This window comes from Ovis aries, chromosome 5, assembly GCF_016772045.2.
Source record: "Ovis aries strain OAR_USU_Benz2616 breed Rambouillet chromosome 5, ARS-UI_Ramb_v3.0, whole genome shotgun sequence".
NCBI classification, from domain to species: Eukaryota; Metazoa; Chordata; class Mammalia; order Artiodactyla; family Bovidae; genus Ovis; species Ovis aries.
In genome coordinates, this window is record NC_056058.1 from 50980989 (window position 1) to 50996258 (window position 15270).

The window sequence follows — 15270 nt, forward strand, 5'->3', positions numbered from 1 at the left end:
AAAAGCAGAGCTGCAGAATTTGTATAAATTGGACAGGTAGACGAACCTCCCCCACTTCCCAGTCATCCGTTACCAACACACTCTTGCATAGGGGAGGGCTTGCCAGAGGATTTAGCAGCGCCTGGCAGGATTCAGCTTCATCAGACAGTGAAGCTTTCCTCCAGGGGCTCTAAGGTCATCCTCGAGGCAGCACCAGGGCCAGGAAGCCTTGTCCCCCTGCCACTGTCCGCTGGAGCCTGGTCGCTCATTTCCATTCGGCAGGTGTTCTTTGACAAACTCACACCTTGCTGGGTGAGGATGTTGGGGGTGTGAACACACAAACACACGAGAAACGGCAGTCCTATGTATATTTAACAATATATATTTATATATATTTTCTAGATCAGTACATTCAGTTTTTAACTTGCTTTTTCTTCACAAACAGAAGAACTCTTACAATAGTAGACTTTCTAAAATAAATACTATTAAAATAGAGCTTCAAAATAAATATTCTATACAAAGGAAACCTTCTGTGGTAACTTTTGATGTGGGGTGAGAAAGGGTTACAGTGAAGAGGGAAAATGTGACAGGATGGGACCCTTGAATAGCTCTTGTTTTTAACACAAAACAGAACTGTGGGGCAGTGAGAAGAGAAAGCAAGACAAGACACCACACCGAGTTACCCACAGCAAAAATGGCAGCTTAAGATTTGTCACTGACTGTCACAGTAAGCAGAGGGCATGAAAATGCTTACCAAAGGCATAAACCAGAAGGCCAGTTAAGTTCATAGGATGCTCTAGTGACGTGTACAGTGCAAAGTGGTGGTGCCTACACCCCGCCGGACACCTCCTGGGGCAGCACGGAGACCGTGAACATGACGGTATCTGGTCCCAACCTACACCTTCCACACTGGGGACTTGTCGTAATCTAACTGGGCCTCACTCGATGTCAAGCGGGGATGTATGCAGACTCCAGAGTGCTGAAAGAACCAGACATGTCACATGACAGTCTTCCGGCTATCAGTTGTGAAGGGGCCCGTATCAACAGCAGGGGCTGGTCTCCACTCCTCCCAGAGCCGGTGGGGAGCCTTGGTGTACCCCATCCCCTACCTAGAAAGGCTTGGCTCTCCTAGACCCTATTCTCAGGGCGCTTGCCAGAGTTTTGGGACTTTACGAACCCACCCTCCAGGGGAAGCAGCTGTGGCCCCTTAGGACAAGGGTCCTGGGCCCAAGCTTGTGGATCCCAACCCCCAGTTCCAGGAAGAACCACCAGCCATCCCAGATTGAACCTTAGTGGGAAGCAGCTGGCAGTCTGCTTAAAAGGTCAAGATGAGGAGGCATAATCCAGCCAAGCAAGCCATTGGTCACAGGACACACAATCAGCCAGAAGTGGCCACAGAAATGCGTCGTGTTGCTGACAGGTTGATCCCTCAGTGGCCCTTGACTGGCCCCTGGGGGCCACAGGCAAGCCAGTTTTTTCTTTTAGCCAGAAAAACATGCCGAGGGACTGCTATGCCACAGAGCTGGGAGAACGAAAGCTGAGCACACGGGACACAGAGAATTCTGCAGACATCTACCTAGCAGGTTAGATGCGAACCAAAAAGAACAAGCCAAAGCAGGGGAAGGAAAAAAAGGAAACCCAAACCCAGAAAAATCCGTGTTTACAACTATATACACAAAGTCAGGGTTCAGGAGGCTACTTGCCAGGAAACAAGGGTCTTTGTAGAGATGGTGGGGTGGGGGTAGGGTGTGTGTGTGTGTGTGTGTTCAGGAGGCTACTTGCCAGGAAACAAGGGTCTTTGTAGAGATGGTGGGGTAGGGGTAAGGTGTGTGTGTGCACAGCTTAGGTAAATCAGTTCTCCACAGAATGGGCATGTAGAACACCAAAGATCACCAAAGTGCAACTTGCCACTGGGTCAAGTTTCCCGTGGAGACATTTGAGGGAGGGACTTTGGGGAAAGTTCTGAGGCTTCTCCCAGAGTGGAAGTATGCCCTGTCTTTTTGGGGGTAACCTCTGCACACTTGTTCTGAGGAAAAACATCTCCAGTCCCTTCAGTACACATCTGATACATTCAATTAGGACAAGTGGTTGGCTGAATGTGTTTTTTCTATCATTCCCTCTGATTTGTGCAAGAACATCCATACATCCATGACAACTGTGGCAAGGGTAGCTACAGGAATCAGCCTTAGAAAACGCAGATGCAGTATTTCATATTCGCCTTTTACAAGCTAGCAAATGTTATATAAATAAAGCCTAAAATAATAAGACCATCCCCTTCTTTCCTCCAGTCAATAAATACCTACAGTTACAATTAACTTATTCTAAATCATAAGATGTTACTATCAGTCTTCAAGAAGGGAAGGGAAAAAAAAAAAGTCCTTGAGAAGCATTGGGTGCATGACCATCACAGCTCCCTGCCTCCTTCAAGGAGGCTGTTCTGTTCCTACAGAACAAACTGAAGTGCTACAAAGGCTGTGCCTAGTACACTTCCAACACCGCCCCAGGGTAGCTCTTCTGACCCAAGCTACTTTCTCTCACGGCGGCAGGGAGGGGGAAAGGGAGGAGGCACAAAATACCACATGAAGCACAAACCCCACACAATTGCTGGGGAGTAAGGACCAGACACACTACAGCTTTTGCATGCAACAAGTACCTACCCATGGGACGAGCTGCGCTTTCTGAGTCCTTTAGCACCTTGAGAGAGTTGCTACGTCTTTGGGGGCTGCTGGGAGGGGCTCATGTGGCCATGCACAGAAGCAGGGCTCAATCCCAAGAAGTACCCCGGAGAATCTCCCCCCACCTGCATTCTTCCGACTCCCCCCGCCAGGGCCTCCTAACGCTAAAATAGACTCTTTTGTCACCATCTGACTATTTACATTAAAGATACAGACACTGTACACGAAAGGCTAGGACAGCGAGCAGCAGAATCAGGAGAGAAGAAGCCCACACCCAGCCGTCACTGCCAGCGCGAGGTGCTGCCTCTCTTCTCTGCTGTTAAAATCTTCTTCTTGGTGGGGAGGGGGGGATTGTGTTCCTTGAGGTTGCTCGCCCCCCAGATTTTGAAATCAGCCCTTCCTGGGGGTGGCCCAAAAGGAAGCAAGTGTTTTATTATTATTTTTTTAAAACACCGTTAGTATCTGATATAAAAACGTGTAACGACTGGATCCAGAGACCACAGTCTCAGACTCATTGGCAAAATGCTATTTGGTCTCAAATTTGCTGCCCCAGTCTTCTCTACCCGTAGTGAAGTTTCTGGAAAGGATCTGGGTAGAGAGAACTGGGGGCACACAGCAGGCAGGTGAGTCTGTGACTCAGTAAGAGCCGAAGGACGGTATTATGAGTGGAACACCCCCGAGAGTTAGTGAGGAAGCTGGAAGGGAGAAAATGTACTGTGCAGTGGCTCCTAAATCCATCCATGGCTCCAGGCAGAGCAAGGAACGAGGGGCGGGGGCTCCCGAGTATATACAACAGGGATTGCCAGGGTCTACACCTTCCCCAAGATGGGGCAGACTGGGGTGGAGGCTGGGAGGAGAAGGTACAGACGGTAAGACTCCAAGTGTCTTCTTCCAAGTCCCCTGGCCATTCAGATTCCTCCCAGGCAGCCGGAGAGAATGCACAAGAGCAGGGAGAAAGCGAGGGAGGAGGAGGGCCAGGAAGGCATTCAAGCAGCTGCAACTTCCGGATATGTGTCCACATCTGTGTTCCATCTTCTGGAAAAGAAAAATCACCCCCAAACCACACCACACCCCTGCCACTGTCTGTTTCACACAAAGTTCCAGGATCCTGAACAAAACAACCCCAAAGTGCTTCTTCATCTTTTTGGGGAAGACAGGGGTGGGTGATGGTCCCTATTTCTTCAGCAGCTGGGGGTGGGGGGTGGGTGGAGTGGCAGGGTCAGCCTCAGGATGCTAAAACCTCTGGCTGTGCCGTGGTGCTCTTCTCAGGTGTCAGAAGGGAACCAGGGTTCCAGGCGGAGCGCTGGGCTTGACCCCGAGCGTCAGAAAGGCTTGTCAGGTCTGCTGGCCTTGGCGTCCCCAGCAGCTGCCTTGCAGATGACGCTGTTCGTGTGCTTGCAGCGGCACCCAGGGCGGCACAGGCGGTCGTAGCCGCGCTGGGCCAGCTTCACACAGCCAGTGGCGGGCAGGTAGCAGAGCAGACAGGGCAGCACCAGGGACAGGGCACCCATGAAGGACCAGCGGGCGCAGCAGTTTGAGCGGGAGCAGGAGCAGGGGTGGTCGGCGCAGGAGCCCTCATCGTCCTCGTTGGTGCAGTGGTAGAAGATGCCCTGCACCAGGCACATGCAGGTGCCATAGTTGACCAGCGTCTGCGCCGAGCACAGGCACTCCTGGTTGCAGACCCAGCAGGAGGGCAACGTCCGGGGGGACGCGCACTCCTTGCACTTACACTTCCCGCAGGCCTCGCACAGCAAGAAGTGCTTGTCCAGCTCTGGGGGGCCAGAGGGGCCCTTAAGGTCCAGCGGCTTGCAGTGGATGGCCTTGGGCTGGATGCGCACAGCCCTCGGGGAGGCCTGATCAGCCACGGGTGGGGGCGCCATGTGGTCTAAGAGGCGCTGGTCGGAGGACGTGCTGCTGCTGCTGCTCACAGAGCTGGGGCGCCCGCTGAAGGAGATCCAGTGGTGGGTGATGTCCTGGTCACAGCGGGCTGGGGTTGGGGCCAGCTCTGGGGCTCCACCCCGGGTCCGCTTGGGGCCAGAGGGGGGTGCCAGGCCAGGGTTGTCGATGTAGTCGTTCTCCACGTGGCTGGTCTTCATCTGGTCGATGGGAAGGATGGTGAGAGGGTGCTGGAGCCGGCTGTGGGCCGTACGGCTGTCCAGGAGGGGCTGGACCATGACTGAGCTGGGAGTCAAGGGGACGCTCTGTGGGATCGGGGGCTCCATGGGGCCGGAGGTCCAGGGATGTGCAGAGTAACAGGCTTCTAGGGGCCCTGGGTAGGGGGGAGGAAGAGAATGGATTCCAGGCATCAATAGGTGGCCTGTTAACACCCCCATCCACCATTAGGTCCTTGGGAGCCCAAATGAAATAGGATTCCTTTGGTGGACTACCCAGCATTAAGGCTTAGATGATTACTATTAACACTAATGACAATTTTAAGTGGTAGAAATAACTTATTTAGCACTTACAAGGACTCTTCTAAGCATCATATTATTATGTTATCAACTTTTCAAAATAACCCTAGAATGTAACTACCATTACCCCTTTTCTAGTTATAGGAAACTAATGTTCAAAGTAGCTTGTCCAAAGTCACACAAAACCATCAGTAGCAGAACTAGGGCTCAAACTTGGGCCATCCAGGTTCATTCTTATAACCCCCATGAAACATGCTTCTGATTTATAACAGAGCTTAGCAGTTATAAACACAGGCTCTGTAATTAGATTGAAGTTCAAGTTCTCACCTTTGCCTAGCAGTGTTGCTGTGAATGAGGTTCTTTAACTTCTGTGCCTTAGTACTGTCACCTGTAAAATGGGTTCTTGTGAGAACTAAATGAAAAAATGCATATCCAGGACCTAGCATTTTACCTGACACACAGCACGTACTCTAATTTACCACCATTCCAGAGAGCAACCATTTAGATTTCCTGAGCACTAATAAGCACGACTAATGAGTACCAAGTGTTATGCTGAATGTGAGGATGTAGTGACTACAACAGTCAGTCCCTGTGTGCTCCCGTGGAGTTTTTATCAGCTAGATAAACAAAAGCCTTTATTTCAGATAGTCACAAGAGAAGGAGGAGCTGTATCTGATGCCTACACAATCAGGATATTTACTTATTACTACTATTTCTAAGGGCAACAACCTCCAGTGGCTAATAGCCCCTGGGCAGGTGCCCACTGACAACTTGGATGGGAAATCCTCTCCGAGGGGCACTCACTTCACCCATTTCCAAATACTGAGCTGAACATTCAGCCTAAATGCTCTTTACTAGAATAGCTAAGCCAAGCCTGGATCAGTTTCTAATTTCACCGAGAGAGTGCAATTTTAAGTTGGAAACTGGCCAGAGATTCAACTGCAGTGCCTGACACGGAACCCCAGGAAGTCACTTAAATCAAAGAGCGGAAGCGGCTTGGTTCAAATTTAGAAAGTGCACATTGTTTTCTATTAGAAGTGCCATTTCCTCGCCTGCTGACCTTTACATTCGGAATTCGGCTGGAGATCAATTTAAAGAAGTAGCAGCAGAGGCCAAGACCTCTGCCCAATTTGGAATCCCAGAGAAAGATTAGACTGGGAAGATTCCACTGGGCTTGTGGCTGGGGGATAGAACAGACAGCCAGGGTGAAGATAGATCATAACCACCTTTAAAAAAGGAAAAAAACCACATTGGATTAATGTGCTATGGGGTAGGGCTTCAGTAAATGCTTTTTCAAGATGCCAATGATGCTCTAATTTGGAGAGCTGACACTGAACCTCTGCTATTGGTTCATCTTGCCTCAAAGGTGATACCTTGGGAACTCCCTGGCAGTTTAGTGGTTAAGACTCCAAGCTTCCACTGCCGGGGGTGGGGATTCGATCCCTGGTTGGGGAAATAAGATCCCACATGCAGTGACAAAAAATGAGAAAAATCCTTCAACTGAATAAAAATGAAAATACAACACATCAACTTAAAAACAATTAAAAAAAAAAAAAGTGATACCTAAGAAGAGGATGTGGATAGGTTTCCACTTCCAGTTCTAACCTCACATCCCTCCAGACTTGGGCCCCAGCTAGTCACCCTAGTATTCCAATTACAGGAGAAGTATACCTGGCTCTGCGCGACACATCCATACTTATCGATGTCTATAATAAAGAATGAAGAGAGAGAGAGAGAGAAAAGCCATTCAGGACAACTCTGCATTATACTTCCTCTGCTTGGAAACAGTGGTTTGATTAGAAATGGTTCCGTTGTTGGGGACGGACTTCTTAGATGCTTTCCAGCCTAACTGAAATAAAGAGCTCGGTCTAGGTGCAAAGTTCATGAAGTGAATGAAAGGGAGCTTATCCCCAGGGTTCTCATCTGCAGAAAAAAGCCCTAAGTCTTTTCTACAAGGTTCATTGCTCAGTCAACTGATATTTCCCCTTCACAAAGGCCATGAACTATTGGCTTTGGTCCCACAGCCCTATCCACTTAAGAGATGCTGGTGTTTCTGTGCAGAGTTTTTCCCATTTCAGAGAATGTGTGCCTGGGGATAGCCTCTCTCCTGCCTCGTGTTCCCTCCACATGTCAGGAAAGCATCATCTTCAATGAGGAGACTTTCCTATGGCAGAGTTTGACTTCAGTGTCAGGCAGGTCTGCCACCAAGAAGCCGTTCTTTGCCGAGACAGCCTCCTTTAGGGGTCCTGGGTTTGGGGCTGGATGAGAGATGTCAGTTGAGCATTTTGGGAGAGGAATTTTTTCCAAGGCTCAAGCTGGTCATTGGGCAGAACTTCAGGAATGCTAAAGTGGGCTCACTTTGTTCTTTGCAGGGATTCCAAAGCCTTGCTTCTGGAATAAATGGGTTTGGGGTCAAAAGAAGAAGAGTTAGGAGCCCTGGGTTCCAGCTCTGCCTGGAGGAAAAGGTGTGACTCGGCAAAAGAATGGAAAATGCTGACAGAGGCTCAGGAGTCGACTCTCTGGCGCCAGCCAAGAGGTGCCTCCGCCAGAACCCCCACCCCGGACAAAGACAACGTGATTCCCCTATGCCAGAAGCTCAGGTCACAAAGCTCAGGGTCCTGCCAACAAAATGTCAGTGGCAGTTTGAAGGCTGTATTGCCCCATGTAGTTGAGCTTTCATCTCTTAGGACCAGGGCTGGGACTTGCCATGCTGTGGGTACTCCCTCCCCTAAACCGATCACCCACTCTCCTTCCTCCGATCCTATTCCTGAGATTCTTTAAACAATGAGCACACTTTCTATGGGTGAATCAAAGGCATGGGCAATGCTCAGGGATTTTAACAGGCTATGGACTCACAAGGCAGATTCTTGTAAAAGTCCCACCAGGAAGCCAGGGTGGGGACAGTGGCTGCTGGTGACGGGATATTGACATTACCCCACTCCCATTACCCTCCAGAGGCAGCTGTCAACATCTGGGTCTGCACCTAGGGCCAGACAAGGGGGTGGGAGCTGGGTCCCTGGTAACTCAGCTCTCTCGGGGTAAGCCACACCCTGGATGGCTCCAGCCGGCATATTCTAAAATGCATCTTCCCCATCATAACACTGATGCAGGATTCCTTCTGGCTACAGCCCAGCAAAAGCCAGCAGCTGGCTCAGACCTATAGGTCTCCAATCTTCTCAGGCTTTATCTCCTAGTTAGCTGGGACCACCTGTCCACAGGACGGTTGAATTCATTTGACTCACGTGAAAAAAAAAAAAAAAAACTTGCTGATAGCCTGATGGATAATACTTCAGCACAGCAAAGTGAAGTTTCAAACCCCCACCTCCCCATTCCTAGGTTTCAAAGATCGATCTCTACTCACTGGGACCCACCTACCCTCCAGTTTACCCAATACTGCTGAACTTAAGTATAGTTTAATATGTACTCTGTTTCCCCTGCTAGGAAGGAGGAGATTTGTAATATAAATAGGAGAGAGGAGGCTTTTGCTTCCTTTAGGTCATTTGGGAAACTGATGGCCCATTTGGAAGACTGTGAACAGAGAAACAAAGCCAGGATTCCACTTTAGCCAGAGAAGCACTTCTGTGGAGTTGTAGGTGACAGCCTTATGGATTAGCACGAGGAAAGGAAACTTTTACCTCCACTCCAACTTTCTAATAATAATTAATAGTTAGGAAAACATCTAGTATTTATGAAACATTTCTTGGTGCCAGGATCTGTGCTAAATCCTCAGTGATGTTCTTAAATCCTCACCATCACTTTGGAGAGTAACACCTACTTTGCAGAGGAAGAAACAGAAGAACAGAGGGTCACAGAGCAGGAGTTGAACCCAGTCATCCCCGCTGCCTGGACTTGCAATAACTTCTGGATATTCAGGGAAGGGTGTGAAAGCACCCTTCTCTCTTGTAGCTGAGAACTCTGCCAGTCTCCCGGGTCTGCCATTAGCCCTCGGGGAACCTCATCAGGCCATCTTCGGGCTGTTAACCCAACCAGCCTGGAAATGAAGCCAGACAGGGCTGGTATCAGACTGGCCCCCAGTTAGGGGAATTTTTAGTGTGCAGAGTGGGGGCCAGGGCTTTGAAACCTATCACTAAAGGAAGCGTCAGTGCTTAAGACTTCTTTGCTTCCAACTCCGTTTTCTTTGCTGTCCCTTTTGTCCTCCACACACCCCCATTTTACTAAGTGTTTTCATTTTTAGGTTTCTTAAGGTTGAATGGGTCTCACTTGTAGGATCTCACCATAAAGCAGCCCCTAAAAGGGAAGCCTAGAGTGGGTGGGAATCCCCTCTCCTCCCACCTGTAAAGCTGAACTTCAGGGTCCCCAGGGCACATTCATGGATGTGGCTTCCTGGTCCAGGTCTGTGAGGAAGAGAAAGAGCTAGGGTAAGAGGAAGGCAGAAGAAAGAATACCCAGTCAGTGGATATTAAAAAGCCTAGAGCACAACGCCCTGTATTTGTCTATGATACCTGCGGGGAGGGGCTGAGCATCAAGGTGACACACAGCTCAGTGCAGGCTGGCAGCAAAGAATCAAGACCCATGTTAACTGTCAGGTCCAGCCATCTACTACTTCTCCTGGACTTAACCCAGGGAGAGGAGTTGAGAAATATTAGGAAAATCTGACAGCTGTATTTTGAAAACTACAGGTCAGCTAATGCCAAACTGACAAGAAGCTCTGAATGAAGGGGCACTTTTTGTACTGCCTCATTCAGTCCTAGCAGGTGCTTTCAGGGAAGGTTGTTTAACCCTTTAACAGCTCAGAGAAAAAGGTCTCTAAGCAATGCAGGAAACACGGGTTCTATCCCTGGGTTAGGAAGATCCTCTGGCGAAGGGAATGGCAACCTACTCCAGTATTCTTACCTGGGAAATCCCATGGACAGAGGAGCCTGGCAGGATGCAGTCAGTCCATGGCACTGCAAAGACTGGAAGTGACTGAGCAACTTAACAACAGGCTGTGTGAAAGCCTGGGGCTACATCTGCCACTATCTCTTGGGTTCTCTGGGACAACGTCTCAGTTCATTAAGCTCCAATTATTGCTTCAGAACGACTTTAAAGGGGAGGAAGGGGGGAACTTCCCTGGTAACCCAGTGGTTAAGACTCCATGTCCTCAATGCAGAGTGCAAGAGTTCAGTCCCTGGTCAGGGAACTACAATTCACTAAGGATCCTTAAGATCCCACGTGACACATTTTAAAAAAATAAAGGGGATGAGGAGGACAAGGGAAGCCAGAGCTTGTGTTCCCTGTACCCTACACAGAGAGAGATCATCTTGGCTGAGAATAAAGCATTTAGACAGCTAGATTTGTCTGAGAATCCTTGCCCCCGCTCCACCCCACCCCATTCCAGCACCACTAGGAGCTGACCTCTGGCCATAACCTGTCAGAGATCATAAAAAGAAAACAGCTGCTTATCCTCACTTTGTCTCATCCTCAGTTATCAGTTCCCAGACTTCTTTTTTCACAACCTGTCAGCTGTGCTCCAGAGCCCCTGTGCAAGGCTGAGTTGGAGAGGTCTTGCTGTACTTTTTGGTTCTGGACTATTCTAACCAGCTACACATTTTGGCTTTGATGTATTCCCCTCATAATTGTTGTCTGCTCGAATCCCAGGGACAGGGCAGCCTGGTGGGCTGCCATCTATGGGGTCGCACAGAGTCAGACATGACTGAAGCGACTTAACAGAAGTAGCAGCAGATCCCCTTAAAGAGGGATTAGAAGTCAAGAGTGAGAAAAGAATGGAGCTAGAAGAAGCCTGTTAAATACTGGTAGTTTCGGAACCCCTGGCCTGCATCAGAGTTTGGGGGTGGGGGACCAGGAACCTAAACCCCAGGGAGGGACCTCCCCCGACATTGGCACAAAGATCATTTTATTGGTCTCACCACCCTCCACTATGAACTGGGGTTACAATAATAGGTTTTAGCTTACTCCTGGGATGGGGCAGGAAATGACTCTCCCTCCCCCCAACCAGAAAAAGACAAGGGAAACCACTTTTCTGCAAATGGCCACCTGCCCCAGAAGGGCCCCTTCCCGCCTCCACGAGACCAGCACATCTGTGCTCCCTCCCTGGTGCCCTTGCTTCCTCCACTGACTGTCCTTGGAAAGAACAATCATGATCACAGCTGAACGGTGCAGCCTCTTAAACCCAGCCACATGTCCCGGATACATCCCCAGCCTTGTCAGCTGTCTGGATCTGCAGGGTGGCCCCAGGGCCCCTTGAGAGCTCTGCATCCTCCACCCTGTACATCAAGAAGTACCCCACGTCTCCTGTGGAGGAAGGGCCTTCCTTACAACCAGGCCTGCCTAACAGGCACCCCTAGTAACAAGGGCACAGCCCCAGCCCTGCACACTTGGCTAGCTGCTCAGCTGGCCCTGGCCCCTGGGTGGGGGCGGGGGTTGTTCTCCCCACTCCGCAGATAGGGAGACCAAGGCCCAAGTTTAGCATATTTCCTAACCTCTCATCCGCTCTGACCCAGTTCCCTACCTTGGTCTAGAAGAGGTAATACAGTCTTCTGTTATGTTGCCCTTCATCACCTTCTTCCTCTGGCTCTTTTGAAAGAGTAAAAATATATTCCAGTGAGTCATTGCTTTTTGTCCAGCAGCTCTAGGTTGGCCATGCGAGGGGAGCTTCTCCACTCTTGCCCTTCCCCTTCCTTAAAAACACAAGTCGTATCGATATCCCAAATCCAACATTTTCAATTCTGTCCCTAGATCCAGAGGTTTTCCTCACAAGGAAACTTCTGCCTCAGCTGGAGCTAGATGATAGACAACTCTGGATGCAGAACCAAACTGAATCCCATAGTTTTTACACTGAACTCCTTCTCTGAAGAGAAGGGGCTCCTTTCTAAGCACCCTGGTACCATTACCTGGGCCCTCTCCAAGAGGACAACCTGGGAAAAGAAAAAGGCTTGTGGGGGGCCCAAAAACTGGTGCTGGAAGATGCGACATGAAGGGACCAACAGCGTCAGAAATCAGAAGAGAATTCCACACATGCGATCCCAAGCATTAAGCTCCAGAGCAGTACATCTCAGGGGCCATTTCTGGAAGTGTTAATGGGTGTTTTTTCCTCCCTTAATTTTAAAATCACTGACTTTCAAGTTTTGCACTGAAAGGCTGCCTTCATTTGTTATTCAAGTCAGAGGCACTGTCACGTTTACCATCTCTCCACCTATTCTGGAAGGATAAAAGCAAAAATGACATCTGCAAGCTCCAAATGTCTTCAGCCTCTGCCCTGCTTTAACTAGGAATCATTCTGTTCCATGTGGTCAGTCTCCTCCCACAAAGCCCCTTGGAAGCTCTAAGGAGATGTTGCCATTTCAGAGGGTACTGGTAGAAAAGGTGGTGGGAATGAGCAGGAGAGCACTTATTCTCCACAGAACAGAGAGTAAGAATCTAAAAAGGAAGATAACCAAGAGATGTCTTCCTCACTGAGCATTTGTCCATCAAGGAAATTTTATAAATCTGCCATCGAAATGCCTACCTTGTACTAGCCGTGCAGCTCAGTTGGTCAGGATGTGCACTGTTCATATTAAAATTCATCTAGAGCCTTCTGGCAAGTGAGGACCCTCCCAAGGGCTAGGAAAGAGGCAGTTTGATTTTATACTGGACATGTCTACAATTTCTTTCCCACCCTTCTGCTTAAAGAGAGAGAGGGAGACAGAGGAAGGGGGCGGGGGTAGAGGGAGGGAGGCAGAGGTGGAAGGGTGTCAGTGGCTGCCCCCCCTTTCCTAGTCTGCCCCATACCCACTTAGTTTTTCACTAAGGGGAAAAACTGAAATTTTCAGATGTTTATGCCCCATTTGTGTTAAGATCCAGGGAACTCTAAACATTGTGAAATCACCAGTGCAATATTGGGTAGGGCCTCAGGCCAGACCGAGCTTAATAAGACATTGATAAACCCACATTTCCTAAATGCTCTGGGTCTTCACTTCCCAGCTTTGTAGCCCTGAGAGGCTCAGAGGCACTGGAGAGCCTCCTCAGTCAGCGAACCAGACTGACAGGCACTTTCTCTTACCCAACCCCCAAAGTGGAGAGAATCATGCCACTGGTTTGGAAGCAGGAAGAGGGGGTTCACACTGGGTTTGGGCACCCCTTTGAACACACACCCTTCCTTTCTTCACAAATCATCCTGGGGGGGAGAGGTGCTCTCCAAGCCCTAATGGGCCACAAGGCAGCCTTCTGTCCCCCTCATCCAGGCCTGGCAAAATGGATACCCATCCACCAGCTGGTACATGAGGCAGCCAGCATCTCTCCCCTCTGCCCACCATCCAGCCCTCCAGCCCAGTTCTCTTCTTTCCTTCATCACTCAGCCCATCTAGCCATGCAACCATTTTCCACCTCTCTTACTTCCTCTACCCACAACCCCCAGCCCTCAATCAAAGAGAATTGAGAAACTGGCTTCTTGCACAAGAGCAGCTACTGTCTAAATGCTTTTTGATCGTCTGCAGGGAGGGGAAACTGGGCACAGCCCTGGCCCCAGTGATGGAGCCAAGCTCCAGCTGTCCTGGCTGGCCAAACCTGCCCTTTACCCCCCTTCATTGCCTCCCAAGCCTTGGCGATTCAGAATTTTCAGAACGTACCGTCTCTGTCCTTCTTTCTTCTCAGTGATGTCAAGCCTGGTACCACCAAGAAGGAAGGAGGGAAGGCAGGAGCCTTATCTCTCCTACGCACGCAACCTCTTCCTCCAGCTCCCACACGCCCGGCGTTATGTAAACGCACCTTCAGCCCCCACCACAGCCCCACCGCGGCCGGGGGCCTCGGGGCCTGGCACAATTCGGTGCCAGGGTATAGGGGGACACGAGGAGGCCGAGGATCCTCAGCCCCTGCAGAGGCCGGGGAAAGGAAAGCAACTGCAAAGCAGTTGCACAGCATAAAATGCGGCAGCAGAGCAAAGGTCAGACGGCGAGGAACCGCCTCACCAGAAAGAGCAGAAATGCCCAGTCCCGGGCCAGCCCTGCGCTGACCATCGAGGGGTAGGCAGAAGGAAAGAAAACCTAGTCCATCACGGCTCCGAAGGGTAAACTAAAACCTCCGTCGAGCATAGGCCGCTGCGGCGGGCTGGGGAGATCTACGGCACACTGGCACCGTGGGCAGAGAGCCCAGGGTGGGCGAGCCGCCCAGGGTGAAGGCGCCCGCCGGACCCAAGAGGTGGCTCCTCACGGAGCCCAAAGTCGCCTGTTCCAGCGCCCGAGGTGGGTAGTGGTAGGCGGAAAGGGGCCAGGCCAGAAGCAAACTCCCGGGACACGCACGGGGCTTCTGAGTGGTAGAGTGGGAGAGCCCGGCTTGGCAATGCCCGGGGGTCGGGAACGCCGGTACCAGGCTGTGAGCACCCCCGGCGCCTAACTGGCCCAGCCGAGGGCGTCAGGGAGCTGCGGCGTACCGCAGCTGCTCCAGGAGGCGCAGGGAGAGGGAAAGAACATTGAGGCGCGTATAGAAATAGCGCAGCATTTGCCCCAGCCCGAGGGGGAGTCGCGTTGCGACTCAGAGAAGGGTAGCTTCACATCCCGAAACCGGTTGAGGACTTACTTTAAGGAGCCGCAGAGTCACAAGCATTGCTCCACGTCTGTGTAAACCCCCGAACCCGAGCGGATAGGACGCCGCTGTCCTCGCAGACGCCTGCCGGAGGAACCGGCTAGGCTCCCTGCGCTCCGCAGCGCCAGCTCCGCGCTGTCAGCCTCTCTCACTGCCTCCGCGGCGATGTTGCAACCACTGCCTGGGAAAATGGCTTTTTTATGAATGGGAGGGAAGGGAGCTCCAGTGCGCACGCGCGCCGCTCGCGATTCTATGAATGGGTGGGCACAAGAGACCCCGCGCGCGCATGCGCCGCGTTCCTTTTTTTATGAATGGGGGGCCGGAAAAGGACTTAACCCGTGATTGCTGGGGCTGGCTCTCGCTCCTCTAGGGGCCGTCGCTCTTTTACAAAGAGGGGTGGAGGTTGTTGTTGCCTTTTTTTTTTTCCTTATGAATGGAGGGCGGCGGCGACTGCTGCAGCTGGTTCAGCTGCGCGGGCTGTACCCCCTCCCAGCCTGCGAGAGGAGGTAAAGGCCACCTTCAGGCCACTGCGGACCAGGGTTGGAACCGTCCGTGTTGCTGGGGGCGGGGTGGGGGGGACACGGCGACCTCAGGATCCTGGGCTAAGAGCTGGGTGGGGGAGGACACACCTAGATCCAGGGATTTCTGCCCGCCGCAAGCATTCAGAGGGCGGGGGAACGAAGGACTCC

At 51.1% G+C, this 15270-nt stretch overlaps 1 protein-coding gene across 7 annotated transcripts; it reads right to left on the minus strand.

Annotated features, from left to right (window-relative positions):
- Nucleotides 1–345: 345 nt before the first annotated feature.
- SPRY4 (sprouty RTK signaling antagonist 4) lies at nucleotides 346–14753 on the minus strand. Of its 7 annotated transcripts, none has more exons than XM_042249393.1 (4): nucleotides 14576–14753; nucleotides 9359–9420; nucleotides 5393–5453; nucleotides 346–4923 (listed from the first exon to the last, which is right to left on the minus strand). In XM_042249393.1, the coding sequence occupies exon 4, from the start codon at nucleotides 4874–4876 to the stop codon at nucleotides 3977–3979; it is 900 nt and encodes a 299-aa protein (XP_042105327.1). In that variant the 5' UTR covers nucleotides 4877–4923; nucleotides 5393–5453; nucleotides 9359–9420; nucleotides 14576–14753; the 3' UTR covers nucleotides 346–3976. The 7 variants fall into 7 exon arrangements, with proteins under 7 accessions (XP_042105327.1, XP_060271301.1, XP_042105324.1 ...); XM_060415318.1 differs by lacking the exon at nucleotides 9359–9420 and adding an exon at nucleotides 11535–11599; XM_042249390.1 differs by lacking the exon at nucleotides 5393–5453 and adding an exon at nucleotides 11535–11599.
- Nucleotides 14754–15270: the final 517 nt, after the last annotated feature.

Excerpts from the sequence above, each read along its gene's own strand:
- SPRY4 (XM_042249390.1), bottom strand. The coding sequence starts at position 14,602 with ATGCTTGTGACTCTGCGGCTCCTTAAA. Across the intron at positions 11,600-14,575 it reads TGACTCTGCGGCTCCTTAAA|AGCCAGAGGAAGAAGGTGAT; the intron begins GTAAGTCCTCAA and ends CTCTTTCAAAAG. Across the intron at positions 4,924-9,358 it reads CCTGAAGTTCAGCTTTACAG|GGCCCCTAGAAGCCTGTTAC; the intron begins GTGGGAGGAGAG and ends CCCCCTACCCAG.